At 40.0% G+C, this 15,052-nt stretch overlaps 1 protein-coding gene across 4 annotated transcripts in view; it reads right to left on the minus strand.

The window, feature by feature from the left end:
* agap2 (ArfGAP with GTPase domain, ankyrin repeat and PH domain 2) overlaps positions 1-15,052 on the minus strand; it is a 39,704-nt gene that overhangs the window by 22,902 nt on the left and 1,750 nt on the right. For 2 of the 4 annotated variants that reach the window (XM_036591729.1, XM_036591728.1), the window contains exons 2-3: positions 2,248-2,306; positions 944-1,031 (exon numbers count right to left, since the gene is read on the minus strand). In XM_036591729.1, coding sequence (XP_036447622.1) covers positions 944-1,031; positions 2,248-2,306 — 147 coding nt within the window. Of the gene's footprint in view, positions 1-943; positions 1,032-2,247; positions 2,307-5,916; positions 8,186-15,052 lie in introns of those variants that run through there. The other 2 variants (XM_036591726.1, XM_036591727.1) reach the window with 2 other exon arrangements.

The following is a 15,052-nucleotide window of genomic DNA, read 5'->3' on the forward strand; positions in this document are numbered from 1 at the left end:
CCTGCATTAGAAGCTGTTTGGTTTTGGGAAACCGATGAATGACACTCATTAACATGTAAGAACTTGTAAGAACCAACATTACGAGGAAACCTCTAACAGAGCTGTCTGGCCTCCCCCACTCTATTGACCTGCCTGATCCATTACTACTAAGGTTTCTGTGACCTCGTCATTTTCAAATTAAGCCCTGGAATGGAATCTTTAAAAGGGAATTTCTGTCATTTTTCAAAATATTGGCATAATTCAATCATTAAGATGTAAACAAAGCCATTCAGAGTGATTTGACGTGAAATGTACCCGTCTAGAGAAACTTGCTGCTTCAGAAATGTTCACAGTGGTGGTGATAGTAACCAGACATCTGAAGCGTTTAATGCCTCTAAAAGCACATAGTAGAAAGTTATTACACAAAATCATTACAAATATGTTGCCTGATGTCTGAGACATGGTTTATGACAGTTTAAGATATGCTTTTTGCCTAAAAGATATGTTTGTAAAGTATGCTTCATGAAGAGTGTTGTAAGGCAAAATAGTCCCCAAAGAAAACCTATTTTTTCGTTCTGTTTTACCAGTAGCAACATTATATATAAAAATGTGTAGGTTCACTGGTCGTTTTGAATAGTAAAACCAATAACTAGATTTATGTTGTAGAAACTGTGATTCCTGGTTCCTTTCACCGCCACTGTAAAGAAATCAGTAGGTCAGTCTCTTTACAATGAGCCATTTCACAACAAACAACTCTGAGTGACTTGGTGTACAGTGATTTATACAGAAGTTTTGTGGCAATTTAAAAAATAATACATTTACAGTCTCCTAAAATGATTCACCCTCATAATATTCACAATTCTAACTTTAGCCTAAAGTAACCATCATTGCATGCATTTGAAATCTCTTTACACTGTAGGCCAATCAGATGGTGGAAGTTGTTAAAAGAGGCCAAAGTTCTCACCCTCGTGTGACTCCAGGGGAAGGTAGCTTCCTGTGATGAACCTGTTTACTAGAGCAGATTTTCCGCTCCGCAAGCTACCCAGCACCCCCTGCATGAACCCAGAGACAGACATTAATAACAAAGAAGGCACATCCAACATTTACAGCTCTACTGCACAGTTACTCTCTCGATGAGATATCAGAGATATCAGAAGTACTGAACAAAAATGTTTTCAACTGAAATGCCTAATCTTGGTCCTTCTCAGGACTTCAAAGCATGAAGAACAACCATTGATTGGATGCAGGGATGTAGTGGAAAAAAGGTGCATAAACCTTATGCTCTACAGGGCACTCTAGACAATTGTGAAACAATGGACAACTACATAAATAAGCCAAGCATATCCTTTCATCACTTATCTTTAACATAATTATATAGTAATACCTTTTTATTCTATATAAAATAACCAAAATTATTTTTGTGTAACATCCCATTAAACCTATATTTTCAAGCTATATGCCTAGTATAGTGGCATGTCTGAGCTGGGGGCCTGGGGTAGCACGCCCCGCCCCCCAAGGAACTGTGATTAGTCACAGCAGTGGCTGTCTCACTATAGCTGGTAAGTTGATAGGTTATTGAATAGTCACTACTGGATAGGGTTTGGGAAATTTTTAAGAGGATTCAGGAGAAAGTATTTATTTCTATTCCATTAGAACCAAATTATGTTACACTTCATATAAGCGTTTTATTAACAGCAAAAGTGGTGCTTTGCTGCCTGCAACATGAAACATTTCTACAACACAAATGTCACCGTTTCAATAAACGCTTTGCTACGTTTTGCAGGGCTGAAGGCAGCCTTGGTACCTGGATGCATCTTATCAGGGTAAAGTGGGAGGGGGAGGGGGCGGAGCTTATGCACTGCAAACATCCACACTCAAATGACTGGGCTTTTTTCTCGTTGTTTCTGGTGGCTTGCTACATGCAGAATATATAGACATTGCCAGTATTAAAGGCTACACTTATTAGTTTGATGCAGTTTCTTTAGGGGAAATTTGTATTGTATATAGAATATGCCCATAGCACAAGTTTGTAATTGGGTTCTGCAGCTGTGTTCACTAAAAATGAGAAACTTCAACTTTGATTTTTTTAAGAAATTTAAGAAATCTCAATAAGTAAGTGGGTAAATTCTAATGAAAGGGGAGTAAGCGCCATTTTAAATCTTAAAAAAGGTACATGAACAGCATTTATGTGCATTCATTCTCCACTACATCCCTGTCTGAATGATGCTGTCTGTCACTTGGATGATGATAATAGTGTAGCTGTCTTACCAATCTCAGCTCTGGAATAGAGCGATTTAGGGTCCATTCCTGACTGTTGGCACACGATGCTTTGAAGAGAATGAAAGAGAGTTCACAGACAGTCAGACTCCTTGTTCAAACACAAGAAGGACTACAGTACTTAAAATAACATATCACATTCATATTAATAGAATGAAACTGAAATTTGAACTCTTTTTAAAGAAGAGAAATATCAGGTTGTACTAAAACTACAGCACAGCATACTGGGCCTAAAACCCTCTTGTTTTCACTTCACTTCTGCCTAAATATAGCTTATTAACTCTATCCCACTTGTCAAAATGTATACATGAAAGCTATTGGACAATTGGAGAACTAATCACATGATTGCTGTCTACAAGAATCCGCAGCTTCCCCTAAACTTTGGCCATCTTTCTGCTATTATACTCATATCAGGAAAGTCTAAAAGCTTGACCTGCATTGCTTTTTTGAAATCGGAAACTTGAACTAGTACTGTATTTACTGATTCTCATAAACTCCAAAACTTCATGAATGCAGTTTATCAAGTAAAGTCTAATGGAGACAGTTTAATGGATTTTATGAAACAGTCTGTCTTTGGTTAAAATAACATTTAAGATGGAAAAGGAAAGACAAAAACCCTTTCACAAATCAAACTTTACTTGTCCCTATTTTTTACTCAGCATGTGATGATTGAAATACAGTATCAAAAAAACATAATGTGAAACAATGTATTGAAAACTGTATCGGCGATGTCTCTCAGGTGCCATCTTTCATGGACATTATTGTCAGTGATCAAAACCAGGGACACATTCAATCTCAGAATGTTGTGCACCGTTTTGTTACATTTTCCAGGTTTAACGTTATGTTTTGTTGAAAAGGTGCGAAACAGGTGTGCAACAGACTTTGAGGTACGTTTTCTCTCATTTGATGGCCGTGTCATTGAAGTTTCCAAGAATGGCCTTCTCAGCTGCCAGAGTATTTAACGCACCACTGTTTCTGTTTAAATCTACGTTTTTGCTACGTTTTGTGGGGGCTGAATGCAGCCCTGGTCAAATAACTTTTTCTGAAGTTGTTTATACACTGTAGTCCGAACCACGAGACTACTTTGAAAATCTGAGATTACTTTTTTTATTTAAACCTGGAAATTCAACCGAAAGACAACAGAAAGTTTTAAAACTTTTTTTTTTATTTTACTTTTCAAATGAAATTAAATTAAATGACATTGACAATACCCCACCGACATTTGTACAACAAGGTCAGATTTTTTTTACTTACTTTTTCCATACCTTCCAAGCACATGCTTAGACAACTCTTTAGTGGATTTGATCTACCTTGCAGAGTCCATGCCAACTCATGCTGTGCATGCTGTCATTAAAGCAAAAGGGGGGTGGACCAAGAACTGAGAAATTCTTAAATTCATGTTAAAATTTCAAAGATTCTACTTTTCACTGAAAATGATAAACTAATAATATAATTTGTATTGAAAAACTTTGTATTATTAGAAAAAAAATAGAAGCAATTTAATTTGTGGTCTGGGCTTATTTTGTTAGAGGGCAGTGGGGCAGGCACTGAAAACTTTTATTTGCCTGATTCAAACCAATCTTGGCCCAGTTTCTCAAAGGCATCTTAGTGTTAAGATTATCGTAACTGGTTGAGAGTATGTTCAGTGTAACTCTACCATTTAAGAATCATCTTTGTGCTAAGATGCTTAGCATCATTACTCTTATATTAGTAATGATTTTCAGTTCTCTTTCCAACCCTGATGCTAAGCCCCTAATTTATACAGTGAAAAAAAAAGCTTGATTTTTTTTTCTTGAGATGAGAAACAGCTCTTGATCTACAGATGTACTTTCTCTTTATCTCTCATGCCTCTCTCACATTGACGAGTGGCTCAAGCCCAGCTGTTGTGCTGTCAACAGTGATTGATGGAGTAGCACATTGTCCTGCCTGGGATCGCTTTGTCAGATGTGGACGTGCGAAGGAGGCGCAGCTGAGACCTTGTGACTGGTGTTTTATGACACACCACCACTATGACCTGCACTGCTTGACCAGCAAGCCTGCTGCCTCTACACACAAGCAGAAGCTTGTGGTCGAGATAAAGCGAAGGTTTCTGAACTCGCCACTATCAACTTCCAACTTCCTGTGTGAAATGCAGGCCTTCACATAAAAACGCCACCCCCTCCTCAAAAAGCCCACCCGAATTCAGCACACTTCTATGAGGGCATTATGAGACCGGACCACCAGACAGTACGATCCTTATGCAGATCCTGAAGCCTCCATATACAGCAGCATATCCGGAGAGGCCGGGGTTGAAAAAAGGATGCTCTATGTGTCACATTCTAAAGCCTATTTTCCTTTTTTTGGATTCTTTTCAAAAGACCCCCCACCCCTCACTGACTCCCCCATGCTCCCCACACATATACAGCCCTGCTCTCTCATTCATTGGACTGGGGACTCTCTCCCTGGCATCACGCAGCCGTACAACAAGGCAGCTCCGTCCGCCTGCCTGTTGCCATGACAACCCCACCTCCAGCCGCTCCGTCAGCTCGCCCGGAGAACACATACGTAAATATTTTCCTGCGCGCATGCGTTGGTTTGCACACAGACGCACACCAGCCAGTGCTTACAGTTCAGGGACCACACACATGCAGACATAATCACACCCTTACCAACAGGGCTTCTGAGTCACCATTATGTATGATATTGTTACAGTTTAAAATTTAAGAATGTCTTTGAATGTCTTACATAATTTTACAGTCCATATATACCTTAAAAATGAAAATCTACTGAAAAGTTAAGGTTACTACCACAGGCTTACTTCATGTCCACAAATGAAGCTAAGGCTATGCGATACATTACACTCGCAAAAACCGTGGATAATAAATGTTATCATATATTCTCCAAGGCCCCAGTTTCAAGAGCATAGTCTAAATGCATCTGCTAAAACTCACTGATGGTCTGCCAAAGGATCTTAGGCCTCCTTCACATCTAAATTTGCACCTCGGGGTATGAGATACATTTCAAAACGTTGCCTTTCATTTAAAAAAAGGCCGTAGTTAACAAAGAGAGCAGTCGATAAATCTGGGAGTATCAAACGGCTGGTTTTGACATGGTTTGGAATCGGAGAAAAGAATGGAAGCTGCCACAGAGGAAAATGATTGGGATAAAAAAACAGGCAGTGGGTGGAACATCAAAGATGGGATTAGGACATTGGCTGTAATTGCACAGCGTTTGGCGTAGGCATTATCAAATTTGTTTCCTATTCCAACTGTTCCGGATCAGGAACTGGGACAGTTGGAGGGTTGACAACATAGAAGAGACTCAGATGTCTTTAACTTATGCCACAGCTCCTGGATTTACTACAAATACCATTTGAAATTCTTAAAGTGTGACATGAGAAATCATCTTCCCTACAGAGCTGTCTTAAAGATCAAGGACCTTTATCTTTTCTTGCAGTTTCTGTGTACAGTGAATCTTCTCATCCAAATCAATGGGTGATTTTTAAAATTCGTATGTTGTCCTCCCAGTAACTTCCATCTATCTCTGTACCAAACATCAAAATGAAAAGGAGACCCAAAATGACCTTCTCTTTGAAGTATGCCACTTTGCATTGTGCTGTCTATTTGAGCACATAACCTGACAGGACAGAGTTGTGAATGAGACTGGAAGGTGCTTTCCTACCTTCATCCTCACTGGACTCCCTCTGGGACAAGCCAGGAGTTTGGGGTACTGTGCCAGTGTTGGGTGGGACTTGTGTACTCTTGGTGAAAATGCCGCTAATAAATCGGAGCATTTTGCGATCTCGTGTCGTGGCTCCCTGCGACTGACCTGCCCTCATGTCTGATGTGACTTGGCCACCTTTTCCTTTCAGAAGGTCCTCGGACAAGCAGTTCAAATCACTGTTGTCCAAGGTGCGACTCTTTCCCTTGCGCTGGGGCTTGGACACCATGGTGACAGGAGCCGGAAGAGATGTAGACCCTGCTTTCAGTCTCTCTGCTCTTGGGCTCTGGGTCCGCATCGCTATCATCCCTTCTGTAGATGCTTTAGTCCCAGTGCCTCCTTTCAGATCATCTTGATTGGGCTTGACCTCACACACAGCCCAAGATGCCCTGAAGGAACCGGGAGCAGGGCTGGCTGGGGACTGGATTCCGGACCTGCTGTCTTTACGGTCCAGGCTCTTGGAGGAGGCATGCATGCTGTCTCTGGCCTCTCTCAGTTCACGACTACTGAGGGCACCGCTATGTGCCTTCAGAAGGGACATAGGCCTCTTGCTAACACGTCCTGGGACATTGCTCGTGGCTGGGGGTTGGGTTAGTTCAACTACTTCCTTGGCTGTAGATGTTTGAGCTGCTCCTGTGGCTTCTCTTACCCCGCCGTTTTCAGTTGCAGATGAAGTTATTGATTTTTGCCTGTCACTGGGGTGAGCACCATCTGTAAGAAGTGCTTTATGGTCCTTGGGGCTTGGAAGTATTTCCTGCTTTGCTTTGAGCTGGACATCTTTCTTGGCCTCTGGCTCAGTGACCTCTTCTTGTTTCTGTGGATGCTGAACCCCGTTGCTCGAGTCTGTCTTTGGAGGTGGCTGTTTTCCTGCAGCTTGACTCGTCTCCCCCTCCACACTTTGCCTGGCCTTTTCCGTCCCATGGTCCTCAGCCGTCTCCACCTTCACCAGGGTGAGTGAGATGAGGTAAGTGGTTCTATGATGCGATATGCCAGTTCGCTCCATGAGTTCCAAGTGTGGCAGGCAGACAGACACAGACATAGATTAATCTGATCTGCAGAATGTCCTTTGTTATGACCGCAAGCGCAAAGAAAATTCAGATGAGCTTTAGCGGACAAGAGACGACTGTTTCCCTGGCGTGGACCAAATTGTTACCAGTGTCCTTTGTGCCCACTGATCTCACCCGTTAGTCTCCCACATGTCTCTAAACCTCAAATATCTCATTCATCTCCATGTGACTGGAATCATATTCCAGTCCTAAGGCTTGTGAGTGCACTGGCTGTTGCAACAAAGCAAATTATTACTTGAATTTCATTAAACAAAACCTTCCTAACCTTCCAGCCAACAGATTTGTCTTTAAGGCAGAGTACAAGATGACATTGATACCAAAAGGTAGTGAATACCATTTACTCTGATAGAGAGGAAAATGACATCCCGCTGTTGCCTTCAGACTAAGGCATGCCATTCGCAGCCATATGCCAGAATGTGTAGAAGACGTTGACAGACAAGCAGGAGAGAGTAAAAGGAACACAAGCAAGAAGTCTACCTGACACATGGATCAGCAAGAGGAGCTTAGAGTAAGTCCAAAGAGAGTGATCCCAGGTTCCCTACAGAGAGTCCGTCCATCACGCCTCCTGATCTGAGGTTTCCACCACGCGGATGGCAGACTCCAGCATCAAGCCCCCTGGTGCACGAAGCGAACGTGCATTCTTGCGGATGAGAAACTTCGCAAGTGTCAGCTCAGTAGTCTGCCCTTGAGCAAAGGAATCCCTCAAATCCCTCTGCGAGATGCCTTTTGAAAGTGCCCATGCTGATCAACATTGTGCTGGAGGACCTCGCTTGCTCTCTGCATCTTCCTCTTCTCTCTCTGCCTGCCTGCCCTTGTCACCAGCCAGACAGCACACAGCCTCTGCTTTCCACAGCTATTCCCCCCTCCCTCCCTTTCCCTCTTTCCTTTCCTCCCTCCCTCGACCACCCCCCTTCTCTCTCTCCCTCTCCTCTTTCTCATCCTCTCTGTCTCTCTCTCTCTCACTGGAGCACAGAGAGGCAATGATGTGTTTGTGGGAAGAGGCGGGTGCACGCTCAAAGGACCTGGAGCCAATAAAAAGCTTGTGAAGGAGAGGGGAGGAGTCGCAGAAACACCTAATCAACAAATGAGAGAATCTAAGTTAGCATAGCTAATCAAGACAGCTAAATCCATGGGGACGTCTGTTTGTGTTTATCTATCACTACATTACACCAGCTCTGATGGTCTTTTACCAGTGCAGTTAAAAAGCTGTTATAGTTGCTGTTCCCCCTCCCCAACCTTTTTTTTTCTCTCTCTGGATGCTGAGGCAGCTTGTTACCAAGGTATTCTGGAGCATAAACCCCTCCTCCTTGCACTGGCTCTATCTTGTCTCTGACTCTTTACAGTCATCTCTGTATAAAACTCTCTGCTTTGGCCATGCAAAATTGCATGTGTTCACATCTGCATGTGTAAAATAAGGTATTTATTTATTGCTCTTGTTGCAAAGTGTTATTTTTGCTCTTGTTGCAATGAGTTATTCTTGCAAGACTAGCATAACCGAAAGTCTATATTCATACTTATGTGTGAGTCACACAAAACCTTCATTCATAAGAAGGTAGTGTGTTAAATTGTTAATGTTAAGCCACATTGTGGTCAGAAATCAATAGTAAATGCTATTGATTGGACACAAGAGAACAAATGTCACTTAGAAGAAGATCAGCAGAAGGTTTGAACTGGAGTACTCGGCATCAAAAAGCATCTCATCGTGCTTGGAAGACAGTACTCTACCTGACGTGACAAGCAATGTCCCAACAGGCGTGTTAAGCCTATAGTAGCTTTCAGCTGAATCATGGAATGAAATCAACCCTTCCGCTTAGGGAAGTGAAGCATGTTTCATACATACTGGTCATTTTCTTTCTAGAAAGTAGCCACAGAGTCAAGATGATGAGGTATTTACTGCCTTAGTGCATGGCCTGCATATCAGTCATATAGCTCCCAGTGAAAGGGGAGTGAAGTGTGGGAATCAGAGTCATATTGGCATCGGGCAGATGGTTAGATTTCACTTTTATTTCAATCCCGAATTTGATGGCAAATGTTCTGGAAGAACAGAATGTTTAGATGACACTGGGCTACTGTGCTAAATGTCTGCATTTAAGTCATTTTCATGCATTTTCCACCAACCTTTTACAAATAAATGGTAGATTTCTGCAAAATGCTAATCCAGGTAGATTAAGTTCCAATTTGTATATTTTATATATGTTTATGTCAGTGCTGAACCATAACGAGACCTTCAGTTAGGGCCATGAATGACAAAACTCAGTCAAAAATGAGGAAAAACACTTCTATGGTAATGCTAACTTCTTCTTATGGGATTCTATGTTAGTGCTAAGCTAACAGCAATTCACATTAACAGTTTTTGGCCATTCTAGATGAAACGTCGACATTTGAAGCTTGTCAAAGACATCCTGTTTTATTTGAAGTTTGAAACACACATATTAACATATATTTTGCTTGTTTGCAGTGATTCTTTCAGTAAAGAACCCTGGCATACAGCTGCTGTTGAAGCATCTTGTCAAGCCACCACCTGCATTTGCAGTCAGTGATGCCTGTAAAGCCTCACAAAATTGGAACCACCCATTGGAAATTGTATTTCACAATCAGTTCCTGTGTATGTTAGTGGTTAATTTAACACATCAGAACGTCAGCCCAGCTGCTGAAAGTCTAACCAATGGGCAAACGGCTATATTAACCAAGCTACTACAGAGAAAAAAATCCTGATTGGGAAATATTCTGTTGGGTGTTTTAAGGATTTAACCCTTTTTTCCAGTCAGACATTGACAATTAAATAAGAGTATTACTAAAATATTTGCAAAGTTTGAATACAAAAAGGATGATGATTTTATTAAATAAAAATGAACTAAATATTAGACATTAGACTTTGTTTCACAGACACAGTGAAGACACTTTCTCTGAAGGCCTAGAAGGCCCTGATGGCTCCTGACTCATTTGTTTAAAGGCAGATTTGTATGTGAAAAATGTTGGATATCAGTATCAGCCCATAATCCCTTGCATAGTTAAATGGTACTTTATTTTGATAGAAAACATTTTGTATACAGTTGTTTAAGGAACCTTTAAAAACGTGTTACAAGACATAGAACCTTTTTTCTAAGAATGACCATGTATACTAAATGGTAAAGGTGTCACATCTATCTTCTGATCTCTCTTTCTGTTTCCACCAAACTAAGAGGTTTTCCAGTCTCTCTTTCTCACCATTGCTTTTAGCAATCCCCACTAAAAATCTCATATTCTCTCCATCACTCATCCAGTCTCTTGGCTCCTTTTAGCAAGCGCTATTTAAATCTGTCAGATCTATTCTCAAATGGCAACACATTGTGCCCAGGAGCATCACAGCATTTCTCCCCACTCTTTTTTTCTACCTTCAATGCCTCACAGTTTATATTATTTTCTTTCATCTTTTAAAGGCTATGTGCATGACATTCAATGACCACTCACTTGTTTATTAAAGGGGAATTAAAGTTTCAAAGTAGTCAGAACTATTCAGAGTGGTGGTGATAGGAGCCAGACGTCTGACACGTTTAGTGCCTCTAAAAGCTTCCTCATTCAAAGTCATTACACAAAATGGTTACAAATATGCTTCCTGATGCCTGAAACATTGTTTTAAGATAGGATTTTAGGCCTAAAACATATTTTTCATAGACATAGAAGCAGAGAATGTGTAGTGAGGACAACTGCCGTTCAATGTCTTCTGAGTTTGTCAAATCATTAGAAGGCACTAGGATATCCTATGGACGTTTTGCACAAAATCATATTCTGAATACAGAACAGCATAAAATATTTCAACACTGCTGTTATATTTTGATATTAATAGTATTCCAATGACATCACGAACGCAACGCCACCATTTTGGTAGGCAACATCAAGTTCATTCAGCAGTGCTGTGGCTGTTTGAGATAAAGCCATAACTGATGCCAGGCAGTAAACACATTATTTTTTGGATCACTTCTTTAAATCTCATTTTTAAAGCGTATCAACTGACATATTTAAGTGTTTTGCCTTGATTTTATTTGATTTGTTGCTGTAGTGAGAACAAATGATAGCTGAAATCTACATGCGCTGCTTGTTAGCATTCAAGGCATTTGTTGATTAAGGATGCATTTAAAGTAAAGTATGTTTTTTCCTTGTTCTGTAAGGTTACCATTTTGGAGATACGAAATTTTGTTCCGACAGCAGCGATATGTGCGTGAGTTTAGTATTTAAGATCCGGCAGCCACTTTTATTAGTTTTTGTAAAATCTTACAAATTCAAATTTTCTGAATTTTCTGAACTCAGGAAAAATGCAGGTTGTACAGATCCAGTCCACCAGTCTAGCTAATCTTCTCATAGCATTTTCTGGAGACTGAATCTAATGCATCTACATATCTTTTTATCTTTTTTCGTGATCATTCTGGTCTATTGTGCTTGGTTTTATCCACCTGCAAGGTTGTAGCTGCAGTAACAGTGATGAGACAAGCTCTATCAGAGCAGTCAGGTTTGCAGCTTGCCTACCAAAATGGCGACGTTGTCTTCTTAATGACATAATTGAATACTATGAATAGGACTTTGTAACAGTGCCTCAAGTACATTCATGACGTCAAGAGTGCGAACTGCTTCACTTAGCCAGTAAGCTGATCAGCTTGTCAGTCAATCAGTACTCAGCAACAGTAATGCTAGCACATCCTACTGTTTGCTGTAGTGACACAGAAAGATACTGGTAGGCTTTCTTCGTTTTCTGTAATGGGATATATCCTTATACTTTCCAAAATTAAAGCGCCCACATAAATGTCAAGAAAACATTACATTAAATTAAATGGACTTTTTCATTTTTAGCCATTTAGCTCCACTGACTCTCATTCATTGAGGACTTGCTTGCAGGCACTAACATTTTACAGTTATGTTTTTTGGTATAATGGGAGAAATAGGAAGTGGCCAGGTTCCCCTTAAAATGGCTCTTAGATAGGGCATTTTAAGACCCCCAAAAGTTATTTTTTCAGGTGTCCTGCTATTGTACAATTATCGACATTACATATAAAAGCTCAAAAGACACATATAGGTTTTCTGATCATTTTGGATCATAAATAAAGTGCGTATATTTGCATTGTAGACTGTGCAACTTCTGTTACATGTCACCCCCACTGCAAAGAATCTGAGTTGGTAAGTTTCTCTACAAATTAACCATTTTACAGCAAACCAGTATGAATTACTTTGTTTACATCTCAACGACTGAATTATGCAGAGATTTTGAAAAATCTGTATAAGTTTGCTTTAAGCAATTGTCATAATAGCACACCTACGTTATCAGCCACCAAAGTATCTTATGATTGTGCCAAAGTCTGTAATGAACCACAGATTCAGAGAAAGCGTGGCTGGTTGCAGAGATGCTGTCTCGTCTATATTCTGTTGTCGCCAGCTAGATCAGCCGTAATTACACACAGGACAGGAAGTAGTCTGAGGAGGAAGTGAATTACAGAGAGCAAAGCTGAAAGACTAAATGAAAGTCAAATTAACCATTGTCACCAGAACAGCTGACCCCATGACCCTATCAAACACATGGGTGGGCATCTGGTAGCATGTAATTGAAATGGAAATGAAAATGACCATTGTGAGGGAAGGGGCTGTCTTTGTCCGGTGGAAACCATGAGGCGTGAGCCTAGATATAAAAACAGTAAAGGTAATAATAACTATGGATGGATACTGTTGGTTACATAACGGATATACTGAAATAAATATACCAGAATACACCAAAATTAGTGCTTCTTTTTAAATATAGAGTGTAAGACTGACGTGACAGGTGGCGTCTGAGATGGAGAGGAAGTGGGTTTTGGGGCAGCGAGAGAGCGGCAGACAGGAAGTGGGCCTGTACGAAAGCCCGCTGCCATGACAACATATGAGTGATGGTGATAATCTCGCAACCTGAGCCTTTAACTTAATATCCACTTGGCCGATTAAGTGTGTATACTGTGGGACCGATGTGTATAACAGCTGAGTATAATGGAGATACATTGCTACAGGATGAGATGAGCCTGTGCTCCACTTAGGAAGTGACGTGGCTGTTAATGATGCATTACCGTTATATGGTTTCAGGGAGATCATTTCAGACCGTCACTGCTGGGCAGACTCCTTTTCTGCTAACCGCAGAAACAAGACTTAACTCTTTCCTGCACCAATTATTAAAAAAAACATACCTAGAGTTTTCAAAGATGTGTAAGGTCCATATAAACTTGTGAACTTTATTCACAAATTAAATGTTTCTGCCCATTTACGCTGTTATACAGAGTGGTTCAACTTGGACTGCACAATACAAGCCAGTCAATCAGAAAAGAGCGTACTTACATATGTCAGTCTTAGAGGACAGAAATAAAAACAGTCTGTTGATTTGTGTGATATATTATGTATCTTTTCATAAGGTTTATTATGTACTATATCTTTTTATAAAGGACAAAAAGGATATTAGGGCCTTTAAACATATTCCTTTTTTATTGTGAATGTAGCAATTATTATAAGTAATAGACTCACAATAATAGTGATATCATCCTATAACTATTGTTACTAATACTGTGGGGAAGTATGGCAAAGAGTTCTTGTGGTCTGTATACTTTCTTTTCAATAAAATATTGAGCAGAACAGCTTAAAAACAGGTGAATTTTGATTTCTTCAAAATATCAGTTTTTATTAAAAGGTTTGGCATGTATGGGCCAACATACCAGTAAGCATTCCTAATAGCATAGAGTTGATTTTTGCCATATTTAAAGGCCTTTTTCTTTAAGACATCCATCAGAACTTAATGTATTTATTTATTTATGGAAATAAAAACATCTGATCATTCTTCACGTCATGGGTTTTTCTTTTGAATAGCTATTGATTTGCCTGATTTCGTTCGTAAACACCAATTTTTGCTAACACCTTTAAAATGTTAGCGCCAAGCTAAACAAGGTTTATATTCACGTCTCCACACTGGATTTAATACTACTTACAGCAGCTCTACATAAACAAGGACTTTTGAATACTGTACATGTAACGTACTCTTTCTTTTTTTGCAGTTAATTCTTTGGTAAATATTTTAACTTAAAGCCTATTCTAAATAATACTGAAGGAGCTTTTTAGCCTGTTAGCTACCTCAGCTATCTGCCAAGTCAGACCAGAGCAAGCTGTGTATGGGCACCATGCATGAAAGGGCTAATGCTAGCATACAGTGCTAAAAGGTTTTAGGGAAGTACTTAGGTGAACACTCCCTCCCGGTCTACAAACACTCCAGCTGTGTGATTACAGGAAAACAGGTTTGGCAATACGCAGTAACACAGCATGAAATAAAGCACACACATGAATCAAGTATGAGTTTAAACTGCAAAAAAAGCATAACTCAGCAAGAAAAACACCCGAAATCCAGCCCACATATCTAATATTTCTCATCATGAGATCGCTGTAGGAATATCATAAGGTTATTTTACTGACTTCTAGAATTTTCTGCTTGTTTGACGTGCTGTTATCTTATTCCATTGGCAGCTCATTTTATTTGTTTTAAGCATTATTTCTGGAAATAAGCAAAATTATCCGTAGTATGTCTTAACTATATTACAGATAATAACACTGGGCCTCTTTCACCAACCGTTCTTAAGAAGAAATTTCTTCTTAAAACCCCAACCAGTTTTTAAGAAGATTCTGAAATTCACCAATGTTTTCTTATTTGGGATTTGTAAGAGCAGAATCTACACACACTCAAGAGCACAAAGGTGTGAATGGTTCTGCGGTTTAAGAACACATCAAGAGTCTGACGTAGACTTTTCCTCAGGTGCTTTCTCAAGAACGAATTTAAGAAAAAAGTTAGGAAGTTATGGGTGAATGAGGCCTGTTCTTTAGAAGTAGGTTGAATAATCTCATGAGAAATATTAGATGTATTGACTACATTTAAGATGTTTTTGCTTGCTAAGACTTCTGGGCGAGGGCAGGTAGGGCATCCTAGACACAGGCTGATGCAAGTCTTGGAAAAGTTTACACAGTCAACAGGAAAATCCCACTAAAAGTCCTGTTAGTTTATT

Source organism: Colossoma macropomum, unplaced genomic scaffold (genome assembly GCF_904425465.1).
Source record: "Colossoma macropomum unplaced genomic scaffold, Colossoma_macropomum, whole genome shotgun sequence".
NCBI lineage: Eukaryota > Metazoa > Chordata > Actinopteri > Characiformes > Serrasalmidae > Colossoma > Colossoma macropomum.